At 41.8% G+C, this 16016-nt stretch overlaps 1 protein-coding gene and 1 pseudogene across 6 annotated transcripts in view; one reads left to right on the top strand and one right to left on the bottom strand.

Annotated features, from left to right (window-relative positions):
• Nucleotides 1–16016, bottom strand: part of ADGRB3 (adhesion G protein-coupled receptor B3) — a 455754-nt gene that overhangs the window by 237883 nt on the left and 201855 nt on the right. For all 5 annotated transcript variants that reach the window (XM_083729828.1, XM_083729825.1, XM_083729824.1 and 2 more), the window contains one exon: nucleotides 9228–9422. In XM_083729828.1, the coding sequence (XP_083585954.1) occupies nucleotides 9228–9422 (195 nt within the window). The remainder of the gene's footprint in view (nucleotides 1–9227; nucleotides 9423–16016) is intronic.
• LOC310841161 (dynein light chain roadblock-type 2 pseudogene) lies at nucleotides 2932–5277 on the top strand (annotated as a pseudogene). Its single transcript has 2 exons — nucleotides 2932–3040; nucleotides 4835–5277. The product of its transcript is annotated as a dynein light chain roadblock-type 2 pseudogene (transcript).

The following is a 16016-nucleotide window of genomic DNA, read 5'->3' as shown; positions in this document are numbered from 1 at the left end:
TGAGGTGCCACTGTAGTACCCTACTTCTACAGAAGACACATAAAACTACTCAAAAAACCAGTTCTGCACCGCAGTTACGTCTAAACATACTTAAAGTTTGTCAATGTTAATTCCATTAATTATATATATTCATGGCAACATGGCAGCTAAACCAATTGTTGCCAAAACTTTAATAACAAAATCTCTTAGTACACTGTGGTGTTCACCTTCCCTGTTTCTGCAACTGACACACCACACACTGTGGATTGTCTATGTTAAGTTGTGGGCAAACATATCAGATGACACAGTGATTCTTCCAAAGCAGCTCTTTATTTGTAAGCTGGAACAGAACTGAACTGAGGAGCTCAGTCAGCCTGCTTATATAGAGCTCCACTAGAATGAAACAGTAACCATTTTCTGTAACTAGCCAATCACTGAATGTCACTTTCGATCCTTCATTTGCATAACTATCTACAGTATCCCCCTGCTGGCCCAGGGTGAGAACTTCAGTACATAACAGTCTAGTAATATACTACCATTACATTTCATATCAAACACCTGTCTTCATAACTTATTTTTAGAGGGGATTGAACTGGGGTGAGGATTTCACATAATGAAGGTTTTGATGGACTTTCTGGATGCATGCCAGTTGAATGTTGGTTGAATTTGGGCTATAGGGTGATTTAAAACAGGTAACAAAGAGGCCTTTCCTGAACATAGACTATAGGAAGTTGCTGCATATCATGCCAAACCATTCTTCCATTTAGCTTAGGACTGTGTACACTGATTTCAGGCAGGGGACCATTATCAGCCATACCTGGAGATGCCAGGGACTGAACCTGTGACATTCTGTATGCCCTGCATGTGCTCCACAACTGAGTTAAAACCCTTCTCCGAAATTGCTGGAAAGCCATTAAGTGGCATCATAATGTGAATAAACCTTTAATTAGAAAATTCACAAGTGCAAACTGACTAATTAGAAATGGGATAGACAATTCTAAAGACTCAATCCAGTCTTCAATATCAAGGCAGTGGGGAAACTCTTCATTGAATTTACATTGGGGATATATATTTGCCAGAAAATATGTAACACACCCCTCTAATATCCTACACTGCATCACTGGAACAGCAGTAATATATAGCCCATTATAAAACAGAGTGTGAATATGAGATGAGAAGGAGCTTAACCTACAATATTCCTCCCTAAAGAGATAACTTCATTTCTATAATTATTCCCTTCCCAACACCTCTGGAAGCATAAAAGATTACAAGGCTAACACAGAGATCCCCTAAATGTGTCCATACTTCTAAAAGGTTAATTAAAGGCCACAAGAAAAGGCTTTCATGTTAAAAATGAGAGAGCCTTATTGATTTTAATTTAGCTTTAAATGTCTTATTAGCACAATGCAAAACATCTAAAAAGCAATGTGATTTTAAGCCAACAAGCTCTAAAAAACAGAATTAGTGGTACCCCCCCCATATTCTCAAATGCTGATGTTGTTTTCTCTCCTATTAAGAATTTTGCAACATCTAGGGACGCGGGTGGCGCTGCGGGTTAAACCACAGAGCCTAGGACTTGCAGATCAGAAGGTTGGCGGTTTGAATCCCTGCAACGGGGTGAGCTCCCGTTACTCAGTCCCAGCTCCTGCCAACCTAGCCGTTCGAAAGCAGGTCAAAGTGTAAGTAGATAAATAGGTACCGCTCCGGAGAAAGGTGAACAGTGTTTCTGTGCGCTGCTCTGGTGCACCAGAAGCGGCTTAGTCATGTTGGTCACATGACCCGGAAGCTGTACGCCGGCTCCCTCAGCCAATAAAGCGAGATGAGCGCCGCAACCCCAGAGTCGGCCACGACTGGACCTAATGGTCAGGGGTCCCTTTACCTTTTTAGGGCACTGATGGTACTAAATGAGAGGCCCTGTCTGAATAATATTATTTGTGGGTAGGCACTATTCATGGGTGGGACGCAGGTGGCGCTGTGGGTGAAAGCCTCAGCGCCTAGGACTTGCCGATCGAAAGGTCGGCAATTCGAATCCCTGCGGCGGGGTGCGCTCCCGCTGCTCGGTCCCAGCACCTGCCAACCTAGCAGTTCGAAAGCACCTCCGGGTGCAAGTAGATAAATAGGGACCGCTTACCAGCGGGAAGGTAAACGGCGTTTCCGTGTGTGGCTCTGGCTCGCCAGAGCAGCGATGTCACGCTGGCCACGTGACCCGGAAGTGTCTCCGGACAGTGCTGGCCCCTGGCCTCTTAAGTGAGATGGGCGCACAACCCCAGAGTCTGTCAAGACTGGCCCGTACGGGCAGGGGTACCTTTACCTTTACTTACTATTCATGGGTGGACAGTGGAATTATTCCACTAGGCTTGCCTGCCGCTCCTCTAGATATTCCACTTGAATGTTTGCATATAGTCTACATGGGGGAAATCCAGTGTGGATTTGCTTATAGGCCTCGGGAGAGCTCAAGGGTTGAATGGAGAGGATACTGTGGGTGATGGTAAGGAAAGCCGCTGAAAGGTCCAGTAGATCCAACAGGCACACACTCCCCTTGTCCAATTCCTGGTGCAAGTCATCCACCTAGGGGACCAAGAGGCTTCTGTTCCACAACCAGGTTTGGAACTAGAGTGAAATGGATCTAGATAATCCATCTCATCCCCAAACCCCTGGAGATGGGACTCCACCACATGCTCTAGTAACCTAGCCCAGAAATGCAGCGCTGGAAACTGCTGATAATTATCCAATATGGTGGGATTCAGGGAAGGATTTTTCAATAGAGGTCTTAACACTGCCTTCTTTAGGCATACTAGGATCCTGACTTGTTGTATGTAAGGAGGCACTGACCACTCCCTTTACCTGCTTGGCCAGTTCCCCAGTGGCCTATTTAATGAGACAGGAAGGGCAACGATCTAGCACACATGTGGTAGCTCTCCAAGGATCCCTTCACATTCTTGGGCTGTACAAATGGGAAAGAATCCATTATCACTGGAAAAGCTGGAGTCAAAGTTACCTCTGCTGGGCCTTTATCAACTACAGCAAACAAGTGGGAATGGATCTGAAATTTTTTCCCCCAGTAAAGTACTGAGCACATTGTTAAGGGTTTAGTGGGCTTTTGTATTTTGACTTTACCAGTCCTTGTACCAGACTTGATCTCCTTCCGCAGGGCCTGTAAGACAGAGCTATTCCACCTTTGATTTAGCCTGATCCTCTATTCCCTTTTCCCTTTCCTCTTCTATGAAGAAACCCTTTCTGGGACCCGACATTTAAATTCTTATTCCCACACATCCTTGCTGGCCCTAGTAGGACCAGTTAGCCCTGGTGATCATTCAATGTCTACTGACTGGGGTTTCCCCCCCCCCAAAAAAAATGACCCCTGAATTTTTGAATTTTATTGATATTAATGCTGCATTTTATGTTGTATTCTATGCTGTTTTAAATTCACATTTTAAACAATGTTTTATATTTGCTGTTAGCTGCCCTGAGCCCGGATTTTAAACCGGGAAGGGCGGGGTATAAATAAAAATTTATTATTATTATGATTACCTTTGTGGAAGTTTGTGCCATGTCAAGGACTGACACCATCACTGATGTGCATGCTGCTTCAGAGACTTTGGTGCATGCAATGCCAACATCTCTGAACCTCAAATATGCATCCTCACCACACACATGCAAGACCTGGCATGGCCCACAAACATTTATGTGTGCCATTGCTGACATAGTTTACCTTCCCTATACTTAAATACTTAGCATGCTTTGTAAAAAAAAATTTTTTAAGCTTTATGAACTCCTTGCACATATCCAAAGACTGCAAAGTGTTATGAATCAACTTAATGTCATGATGTAATCAATGTGCATTGCAGGACATACTAGAAACATAGCAGTTGTTCTGGGGCCTGTTTCTAAAGAGATATGCTGGAATCTGATGAATTCTGGGCTAGATTCCAGCTTAGAGAATCTAATTCTGCCAAAAGCCATCCAGGGGAACATGGGATGGCGCTGCTAGTCTCACACTTTTTTACCCCAGCTCTTTGTTGGGCAGGGGTTGACAGGAAAGGCAGTTGGGGCAGATGAAGTTAGGAAGTGGTGTGTGGTGGGGTGAGAGGTAAAGGTAAAGGGACCCCTGACCATTAGGTCCAGTCGTGACCGACTCTGGGGTTGCGGCGCTCATCTTGCTTTATTGGCCAAGGGAGCTGGCGTACAGCTTCCGGGTCATGTGGCCAGCATGACTAAGCTGCTTCTGGCAAACCAGAGCAGAGCACGGAAACGCCATTTACCTTCCTGCCAGAGCAGTACCTATTTATCTACTTGCACTTTGACATTCTTTCAAACTGCTAGGTTGGCAGGTGGGGTGAGAAGAGCAGGGCAATAGGTGAACTATCTCCCAGCCTACGCATTTTGCTTTCTGCTAGACTGATGATTTGGGATGCTATGTGGAGTCAAATATGTGGCTTGGTATTTGGGTCTCAGATCCAAACTATCTTGTACTCAATTTTTTGGGTACGCGTCTTCCCTTTCAGCCTCACCATACTATCTATGAAAATAGGTATTTAGTTGTGGCCACAAATTTTGACTAGCCACACTTATCAAGGCCACCATTTTATTCTCTTCATGACACTTTCTCAAATTTCAGGCCTGAAAAGCTGGTGGACCACTCAGGTTGCTCCTTTTTAACACCCGAGTTGGAACATGTTTTAATCATGCATTATAATTGTTTGCAAAGAATTAAGACAAACTAGACTTTGTGACTTAAATATTTATCAGATATTTATTCAAATCAATTTTAGGCATTGCTTGGGCACTTAGAAGTTTGGTACAACTCTTGAGATATTTAGAAAATGGAGGCCTTTGAGCCTTCCCAGCTGAGCAGTGGCAGAGGTAGAAGAAACTTTAAAAAGGATCCAGTCACATAAAAGAGTTAATGGAACTATTGTCGTAAATGCAGAAGGCATCCCAATCAGAACCACTCTTGACAACTCAACTACAGTACAATACGCTGGTCTCCTTCATCAGCTCATGATGAAAGCAAAAAGCACAGTGAGAGTTATTGATCCCCAGACTGATCTAACCTTTCTCGGGATTAGATCAAAGGACCATGAAATCATGGTTGCCCCAGATAAGGAATATCTTCTGATTGTTATCCAAAATACTTGTGAATAGACCATCCACACCAATTTTATGAGAACTGTGCTACAATTTTAAAATAACATTTACTACAGCTATATAAGGCATAACATACCACTAAGAAATATTTCCAGTAACTTGTCGGGAAGTTTGCAAGCTAAAATCTCTTGTGTGTGCAAATGCATTGTATTTGTAACTGAATTAATAAAAGTGTGTCTAACTGCTTAAAGGACAATAAATATAAATGCTTAAAGCACGTGTAGAATTTTTAAAGAGAAAGATTTAGAATTAAAGCAACAACTTTGATTAAGAGCACACATTTTCTCCTGAGATTAGGTTGGCACTACGTTAGCTAATTTTCATCACCAGCTGACAAGATTCTTATTCTGCTAGGCCTTCTAAAGTATGAAAATGGCCTGTGATGATTATTTGTTGTTTGATCAAAGGTAATTGTTTTAGATGTGCATATTTGTGTCATTATTTTACTGTTGATTTCATGTTCTCATAAATATTATTCTATTATGAATATTGTGATTACTTTCATAACGAATTATGGAAAATATATATACTGGAAACTAACTAACTAACTAACTAACTAACTAACTAACTACCGTATTTTTGCCCTATAGGTCACACTGGCCCATAGGGCGCACCTAGGTGTTTTTTTTGGGGGGGGAATTACTTCCCCCCCCAGCCATGGGGCTGGGGCAGGGGAAGCCCAAGCTTCCCCCGACCCCAACCCCCAGAACAGGCTGCTATCCGCAAGCCTTGCGAGCCTGGCAGGAACTCCCACCAGGCTCGCAAGGCTTTCGGACATCTGCCCAAAGCCCGAGGTGCGCTCCGGAGCACGCCCTATGCTTCGGGCTGCAGGCTGCTGCCCGCAAGCCTTGCGAGCCCGGCGGGAACTCCCACCGGATAGCTTCCTGAAGCCTGCATTCACCCCGTAGGATGCACACACATTTCCCCTTCATTTTTGGAGGGGAAAAGGTGCGTCCTATAGGGCGAAAAATACAGTAGCCAACTCTGGCTTCAATCTTAAGCTTCCCTTCTGTTCATATGCACTTTCTGCATGTGGAAGTGGGAAGGAGGATTTTCTTTGTACCTTTCTCAGTGCTATTTTTCTAGAAAAAGAGGTGCCAGAACTCACCATGAACGCCTCCCTTGTTCTCTTTATAATGGCAATGGAACTGAGTTCTAGCGAATTCCAGCTGAAAAAGAATCCCTGACCTTTTTCTTGCCCCTGTGCTGCCACCCTGCACTGTTTTGATGGACATGAAAACCTCCAGAACATATTTCCAGAGGATATAGGGGCTATAGAAAGGAACAGAGAATTGCAAAAGAAAAAAGTAAAAAAAAAGCGCTCCCCCCCCCCCCCATATACAAGAATGTGAGCAGAGTTCAGCTCATGGGAACTTAAGATCTATGCCGTTGTGTTTCTATGAACATTTGAAGCATTTTTTTAAAAAAAGCAGGGTAAGAGCCTAATCAACTTGGTTGACTTTAATTCTTCACTTTTCCATGAATCATTAATGAAAGTTCTGCAACAGATGATGGAAACATCCTACAGCCAGAGTCAATTTACAGCAACATCTGTTTTCTGTCTCTTTTTTCAGTTTATGCCTCAAGTATAGGTGCTTAGCAAGCTGAGACACATGAATAGGTAATGCTATTCTAGGCTGCGTCAACAGAAGTATAGTGTCCAGATCAAGGGAAGTACTAGAACCACTCTATTCCGCCTTAGTCAGACCACACTTGGAATACTGTGTGGCACCACACACTTCTTGGCACCACAATTTAAGAAGGATGTTGACAAGCTGGGATGGGTGCAGAGCAGGGCAACCAAGATGATCAAGGGCCTGGAAACTAAGCCTTATGAGGAGTGCTTAAGGAGCTGGATATGTTTAGCCTGGAAAAGAGGAGACTGAGAAGAGATATGATAGCCATCTTCAAATATCTTAAGGGCTTTCACATGAAGGTGGGAGCATGCTTGTTTTCTCCAGTTGCAAGAAAGGAGATTCCAACTAAACATTTGGGAAAACTTTCTGTCGGTAAGAGCTGTTCAGCAGTAGAACCAGACTCTCACAAGAGGTGGTGGACTCTCCTTCCTTGGAGGTTTTTAAACAGGCGGGATGGCCATCTGTCATGGATGCTCTAGCTGAGATTCCTGCATTGCAGGGGGCTGGACTACATGACCCTCAGGATCCCTTCCAATTCTAAGATTCTTTGTCAGAAAAACAAAAACAAACCACAAGTGTGGGCCAGTGTTAAATGCATGCTCAACATTTGACTTTGGGATACAGTAGGATGCTGCAGAAACAACACTGCAAATGTGTTCATATTTGTATGGTTTCAGATCCTGGGTTTATCAAGAAGGTCAGCATCAAGATATCAGTTGTCTTCAGGTAGGGTTTGAGGAGTTGTGGGTAAAGAACATGCAATCCTGCATCCAGCCATGCTTAAACAAACCAGCACATCTGTATTAGCCCCGGCAGTGTCATTTATTTGCCATTGTAGAAAGAAAGTTTGCATCCAGGAGGTATTGGGGGAGGTACTTTCTTGCTTACTTAAAAAGCCCTAAACTCTTAATGACAGTAGTTCAAGATGAAATCTTAAACTACAGAAAATAGCCAATATAATGTCCATTCTGTGCAGGATTGACATGCAAATTTCTGTGGTGTTTTTTTTTTAAAAGGAAAAGTTTGGTACAGGAAGCCGAGTACAGGAAACCCAGAAAAATGCAGTCCATATATTCAAAGTTATTAGCTAGCATGAAGTTCTTTCCCCTCATAGACTTCAATTAAAGTCACACTGCTATCATCTAATTAAAATAATTTATTGTCCTAGCAGACAGTTGCATGATGTATTCTGAGTAGCTTAATGGATGGTCATTTTATTTATTTATTCCCTTAAATTAATATCCTTCCTTTCTTCCATCATGAGACCCAAGGCGGTGTACATATGGTTCCCAAGCAATCACCCATGCACACATTGACTAGATTCAAACCTGCTTAATTTCAGCAAGTTGGTGGTCTCATGTGCCTTTAGGTTATATCCTGGGACCACCAGACACTAGCGTTCATGGCCATTCTTACTACTTAACATTCTGCTTTAGGTTTTGATACAGGAGGTGTGCTTAAGAAAGATTATGTCTCTTGTGATTAGCTAGCTCTCAGTGGCTACTATTCAGGATGGCTTTGCGCCACCGGCAAGATCAGAGGCAGCACGCCTCTGGATACCAGTCACCAGGGAAGAGCAGTGTGAGGCTATTGCCTTCATGTGCCTGTTTGTGAGCTTCCCACTGGCATCTCGTTGGCCACTGCAGGAAACAGAATGTTGGAAAAGAGAAGCTTTGGGGCTTATCTTAAATTCTTCTCATGCTGCCCACAGTGGGTTTTTTAATTTTATTTTAAGGATGAGCAAAACTACTATCCTCTCTGTCTGGGTCTGGCTGTAGAGTTGAGTTAAAGCAGCCTTTGTTGTCTTCTCTTTTAACACTAATTAGGATGTGGCTTTATCAGATTGAAGTACCTAGGATAAACGGTGTCAAATTAACGATGTTGCCATTGTTATGTTTGCTTTTGCTGCAGCCTAAATGCCTGATACAAAGACTTTCTGAATCAGCACATATGTTCAGGAGGTGGTGCACTTCCAGCTATCTCATAGCTCAGTGTGACAAAACAATTAATTGTGCTGGCTTTGCAACCAATTGAGTCTGTATTGAAGGCCGGTATGCCAGTTACAGAGCATCAATTTCTTATCAAATATTACATGTCAGCAATAATGGAAACTGTCGTGCCTTTAATCCTAGTGGCCATTCACTACACAGTGAATGTAAAAACAGAATGTGGAATGCAGAAACAGATTTCACGTTACTGCCAAAGCTGAGCTCTCCTACTCTCCTTCCCTGCATTGGTCATGCTATCTGGGGCAGATGGGAGTTGTAGTCCACAACAGATGGAAGGCACCATATTGGAGAAGAGTGATCTAGTTCAGCATTTGGTCCTCTCAGTGAAAGCAGCTCTCTAAGATCTCAGGCAGCTGCTCTCCTCACTAGAGATCATTTTAACTGGAGATGCCAAGAACATTCTACTTACTTAGCTATGGCTACTTAGCTATGCTCTACTACTAGTTTCACTTACCTGGACTCCATCAGAAGCTGGAATGTAGCTTGCTCTTTTAAATGTATCTGTAACATTTCTGAGAATTTCCACAGAAACCAAGAGATCCCCAGCATAAAAATTCTTCCTCTGAGTTAAATCCAGAAGGGTCTTTGTCACCTGGGACATTCCTTCACCTGCCAGTGTCCTCTGTCCTTTTGCAAGATGTTCTTTAATCTGTGAAAGTTAAAACAGTGTGATAAATATTAGAACCTACTTTACTAAATAGTCCCAGACTCATCACCAAATGAACTTGAGAGATTGCTATGAGTTACAGATAGGTAGCCGTGTTGGTCTGCCATAGTCAAAACAAAAAAAATTCCTTCCAGTAGCACCTTAAAGACCAACTAAGTTAGTTCTTGGTATGAGCTTTCATGTGCATGCACACTTCTTCAGATACACATCTGTATCTGAAGAAGTGTGCATGCACACGAAAGCTCATACCAAGAACTAACTTAGTTGGATTGCTATGAGGATATTCTAAATAAACTGGAATAATTTACAGCTTAGCCATGATGTCAATTTTACATAGGATGTCATGAAACACATTTAGGGGGGGGGGGAATAAGAGAGCTACTTCTTAATTTTTCCACAAAGAAATATGCTGGGCCAGAGTAAACTACTGAGTTGGAGAATCTGGAGGCATGTTATTAAAACCCCCCTGAAAAACCCCAAAAAGCCACACAGCTGCAGTCATTATACTTAGCTTTCATATACTTTTTTTGTATGAGAACTTCAGACACATTACATTGCCAGACTACATAAATAACCACTTTATGAGAGCAATCTACATTCTATTCAAGTCACTGGCAAAACCTTGATTTATAGATTCCTTTGTATTTTGATGCCTTAGAGATAAGAGTGTCTCTCTGAAAAGAGTATCACAATAGAATGTTTCAGGCTCACTATGTTTTTGAGCAATTTATCCCTAAAGATGAGCAACCAATAGTTTCCAGGCTTGTTGAAATTTATTTTGGCATAATAAACTCTAATTTGCACACATAGTTTTGTAGGATGTAAAATCCCATTCCTATCAGTCTCCGGGTGACATTCATATGCTTCTTCTTTCCTTGTTCTCCTGTTTGTTTGGATTGTGTGGCCTAATCCATTTGAAGAATACAAAAGGAAGCTACTTCAGAGTATGGGACTGGGTTTGGTGGCTGATGTTACCACAGTTCTTATGCCTGACAGCTGTAGGTTTATATGTATTATTAGTAGTATTTATTACTTGCCTTACATGTATGTCCCAAGACAATGTACCAAATATAATAAAAGCAGTTTAAAATAGTTGCAGAAGAGACAGAAGAGTTTAAAAACAATACAAAACAAATACCTAGTCATCCAGTTGTGAAAGCTTGACATAGGTAAATGTTGAGAACAAAAGGAATCAGTTCCCATGGAAAGACAAATTCTATGAATCACTATATGCATATGCAGAATTTATGGGGACCATCTATTACACTTTTCTCCTTAGCTGCCAGTTGGTGCAAATTCATTAGTTTCAGCTGCCCCTTAAGCCAAGTCAATAGATATATTACAGCATGCAGCAGGGGGATGTTACAAAGCCAGCATATTATTTTTGTACCATAGGTAAAAATGAAAAGTGAAAGATGCCCTCCTAAACAGCAAATGATAAATGGCTTCAGAGAGATGCATGCAACAGTAAAATGTAAAGGGACCCCTGACCATTAGGTCCAGTCGTGACCGACTCTGGGGTTCCGGCGCTCATCTCGCTTTATTGGCCGAGGGAGCCAGCATACAGCTTCCACTTCATGTGGCCAGCATGACTAAGCCACTTCTGGCAAACCAGAGCAGCGCACGGAAATGCCGTTTACCTTCCCACAGGAGCGGTACCTATTTATCTACTCGCACTTTGACGTGCTTTCGAACTGCTAGGTTGGCAGGAGCAGGGACCAAGCAACGGGAGCTCACCGCGTTGCGGGGATTCGAACCGCCAACCTTCTGATCGGCAAGCCCTAGGCTCTGTGGTTTAACCCACAGCGCCACCCGCATGCAACAACAGCCTGCATAAATAAAAAATGGCAGTCACCACTTTTTACCACCTTCAACTTCTTTTTATCACTTCTTACAACTATCAAGAAAGGGTCCCAATACTTTACTTGAGGAAGAATGCTCAAATGGGCCCAGGGAGAGGCAGGATGGAGAACAAGCTCATGGGGACTGCCATCTCTCCCTAACTGGTTTTGTAAATACTTAAGGCAAATGCCAAGATTTTTTTGCCTGTGAAAATAGGTTCTTGCAAAAATCCTTCCATATTGCTATACAGTATTGAGCTCTATGTTTGTTTGTCTGTAGGCTCTGACCATAAGGAGTGCATAATCTGTTCAAATCTGGCATGGAAATGAACTTGAAACCAGAGGGGGAATCCAACACTGCACTCTTCTGATTGTTCCATCAGTGCAGGCGTTTTGGCTTGTTAGATGGAACAATCACCTTTCCCACACACCCCGTTTTGGGAGCTCTCCTGATCCCCTCCCCGAGTCAATTTCAGGGGGCACAGGGGCATATGATGAAACCCCATTGTGTAAGTGGAAGTCTTCATAAGTTGAATACTGCCCTGTGTGTTTTATTTTGTGATCAACTGTGACAAGAGTGTCTGCTGCAAGTTTATCAGTTGAACAGCTGTTACACTTATCAGCCAGTCTGTATATTCATGGCAAATCAACCGTTCTTCACATACTCCATATACTACAATATCATTCCATAAAGTGGTCTTTAGATCACAGCTGGGGATGTTGCTGGATGACAGCTCCCAACATTCCTGATCAATGGCCAGGACAACATCTGGAGATCTATAAGTTAGCCACCCCTGCTATAGATTGAAGGTACTATTAGAATGATTTGGTAAGAATAAGATGGGCTCAGATGGATGGCTTCCCTTTGGGTCTCTGACCTGTAAAGTGAGACAAATATGTGTTGTGTTCCAAATTACAGAAAGGAGAAGTTGTTACTTGATATATAATTTGACTGAGATTCTGAATATAACTCAACTTCTTGTAGTTATCAGGTTAATGTGTAAGTCACAAAGTAACATGGCGGGGGGAATCTTACATTGCTGAAGAAAGTTGCTCTGGTCGACAGTGCTCTTCTTCCTATGTGAAGGTCATCTTTTAGTGCACTTACATGCAGGCTTATTAAGATGCAGTTTATGAGCCACGAGATGGTGGAATAAAGGAGCTGTTAAAGTGGTACTTTAGCTGCTGTCTCACAATAGATGTGCATATTGAAAATTGGCTTTCATTAGTTAGTGGACATTGATCTGGGATCCAGAGTACCCTAATTTTTGCTGAAACACAGTACATAGTGAAAGTTGGAAACCCAAAGTGCAGTGTACAGCTACTTCTTTTCCAATCACTATAGCTACTAAAAACCAAAGCGGGTTGATGGGGTACAGTAAGGCTGAAAGGAAATATCACAAGGATTGTGAATGATGTAACTATACTTACTTTGCAACCTTTGCAGACTTATATGGATGTTATGGGTTCATTAGTAATTTGATGTGGGTACTTCAGGTTAAATAATTTATTTATTACATAAAATTCATATGTCACTTAGTTGAGGAAAAAACTCAAAATCATACTTGAAAACATACAAAAGTTAAAATACTAAAACAGATCAAAATTACATCAACAATGTCAGGGCTCCCTGGCTGGGTCAGGGTTGAGAAAGTTGCCAAAATGGCAGGGATCCAACATTGGTTCTCCCTCCCTCCCTCCCTCCCTCCCTCCCACAACCACCCACCCACACCAGAGCAGAAGCTCTGGTGCATCCTATGGCTCCTATGTCATCCTCCCAGGGGTCACAGGATTACACCCTATGGGGCTGTGGTCAACAGTCATTCTACTTACACAGAGTGAACCCATTTAAATGAATGGACCTTACTTTAATTTCAGTGGGCCTGCAAACCTTTGAGCGGTATTTGTTTTGTAAATTTTGTTGTATGTAGAAGAATTTTTAAATAATTTATTATATATATAACAAACAAAACTAACAATTCAACAATAGAGGAAAACAGCGAAGCACGGCCAGGTATGTGGTAAGAAAATCTGTCCATCTGTCATGGATGCTTTAGTTGAGATTCTTGCATTGCAGGGGGTTGGAATAGATAACCCTTGGGCTCCCGTCCAACTCTACAATTCTATAATTCTATGAAATGAAAGATCTATTTCACATGTAGTAGAATTATTACAAAATTTATTTCTCTATTGTGTTTGGTATAGAATTATTCCTGTGAATAGTTTCAAAAATCGGCCTACTTTTTGTGAAACCACTAGCTGCTGCTGCATAACTTCCTTAGGTTTTGTGGTTTTTACATATATATTCTTACTATTTTTGTTGTACATTTTCTCAAGTCTTTACCTTGCAAAGGTTATTTTGGAAAAAAGTACAAAATAAATATATATGAAGCAGAAGAATTGAAGCGCATAGGATTTGTAGCACTAAGAAGTACAACATTCATCAGAAAGCAAGGACAGATAGAGCAAATGTAGTAGATACAGCCCTGGAAATAGTTTCATTCTTAAAATTCTCCCCATGTTTGCTTTATAGCATTCATTCTTTTCTCTAAATACTGCAATTGTTGCCGATTAAACCAGCTGACACTGGAATGCTGTGGGAACAATTTGGCTACTGCTGGTGCTTAACCATGGGCCATGTCTTTAAGATGTTGTGTTCTGCCTTACGTAATGTAAATTGACAAGAGAAAAAAAATCAAAGGAAAGGAGAATGAGGTCTTCGAAAAGTTTGTGACACGTGCATGCACACACAGAGCGACAGATATATTATAGCCAGAAGTTAAATTGCATGAGTCTTCTCATTCAGGGAACTAAGACTTTGGGTTTTAAACAGCAAGTGTTCTTCAAATTAACCCTGTTTTTTTGACACTGTGTCATGGCACTTGGTTTTCATCGCAATATTGGTATCTCTAGCTATAGATATTTGTTTTTCAAACATGAATTACATTTGTCGTGCTGCAGTGTTTCTCAAATTACGGCCGAGAATTAAAATTCTATTGGTTCATGTTCAGTTCACCAGAGGCATAGTACCTGTGTGTGGAGGAGTTCCTCCCCCTGCCACTCTCCCTATGTGAGCAAAGGAATATTCATGCAGGCAGAATTACGGGCCATATTGGGGAATGGGAAGTCTGTACACATTCACCATATTCCCACTGATACTTTTCTCATCTTTTCAGAGCAAGTTCATTGTTCCCTAAGGAACAGTGAGGGGGGAAGCTGGGTGGGGGTATGTGAGATCCACACATGCACCCTCATTCCCTCAGTGGCTATGTGTTGGCGGCAATATAGGATGGATAAAAACAGGGCTCTGTTGAGCCTATGGTAATTCTGTCTACATGTCTGGATTGTGTCCATACATATTTGTTACAATCAGTATGGGGAAAAAAGAAAGCTTAATAGAGTACAGAACTGAAGACACAAGGTGAACACAGGGTTGTTGTTTCTTTAAGCACAAAAATGTAAAATTCAAGTAATTTATTCTCTTCAGCATCCACGTGATAGTTTTAAAAAGCTATGCATGGCTTGTTGCGTAAGTCATTCATTAATTGGATGCTACAAAAATAGAATCATAATTCCCGAACTATTACATAAAAGGCATTGTGTCATGGAGATATACGATTTTGTTTCCAATTGTTCCTTTCCACAAAATATAAAATGGCATAGATGCTTGATTAATTTATTGCATTCCTTGTTTTCATAGTTATTCAGGTGATGTACTCTCAGTTTCGCAGGAAATAATTCTTATTGCTACCTTTCGTGACAGGAAAAAACTGAGGTGCTGGCCGCAGAGGGCAAGACGTAGAAATTGCCCTTGTTTTATGTCTTGACTCCTCACGTAACTGAAGTTTATTTGCTGTTGAATTTTTCTATGCCCTTGAAATGACAAGATGCTAACAGCAGTGGAAATGGTAGTCAAACATTTCTCTGTGATGTGTGGCAACTAGAATATGCAGTCAGTTGGCTCCATACTCCCTGCAACCCCATTTCTGTGATAATCCCTTCCCACATTTTACCTCTTGCCGCTTCTGATAAAGAACCACCACTGAGCCCGCCCACCCCCATCTGCATAGAACAGCTGATGTACTTTCAACTCATCCTGTATCTAAATAAAAGTGCAGTTCTTAAGAATTAACCTTTTGAAAATGGCTAAAGAACATACACTTCAAAACAACTTTTTTTTGTGTCATGCAAGATAAACAGTTGCAAACAAAATCTAGTGCTGGGAATTAGGATATCACAGTGCAATCAAACTTACCATCATCTGGCATTTAAGACAGAAGGTGGTCTAAAAGCCTCAAAAATACACAGGAATCAGAATTCAGTGCAAAACATGCTGTTTAAGCTGTTTCTGTAGCAGAATAACAATAGGTATTTAGGAACCTGTTTGGTTTGGGGGATTCTCCAACAGCTAAGGTGGCCAGGTGAAAAAAATGAGCTTAATAGTTCCATATAAGGGGGAATTTCAGCAGGTGAAGCATGCATGGCAATCAGCTTCTGCTCACATGCCCTCTCTACACAACTATTAAAGGTGCAGGAGCCATGCCTTCTTCAACTGGCTACCCTAGCAACACAGCATAAATTGAACTTCCTGGTCCTCTGGCCAACATCTGACAACCGAACAATGTGTGTCTATCATATCTGGGAAGTGCTCAGACTCCTGATGCAGGCTTACTTGAACACCTTTCAAAGGAAAAATGTAGAGCGAAAGGAAGTATAAAGCAGTTATATTTATGCA

Source organism: Podarcis gaigeae, assembly GCF_964106915.1.
Source record: "Podarcis gaigeae genome assembly, chromosome: 3".
NCBI lineage: Eukaryota > Metazoa > Chordata > Lepidosauria > Squamata > Lacertidae > Podarcis > Podarcis gaigeae.
This window is presented reverse-complemented; position numbering and strand designations above follow the sequence as displayed.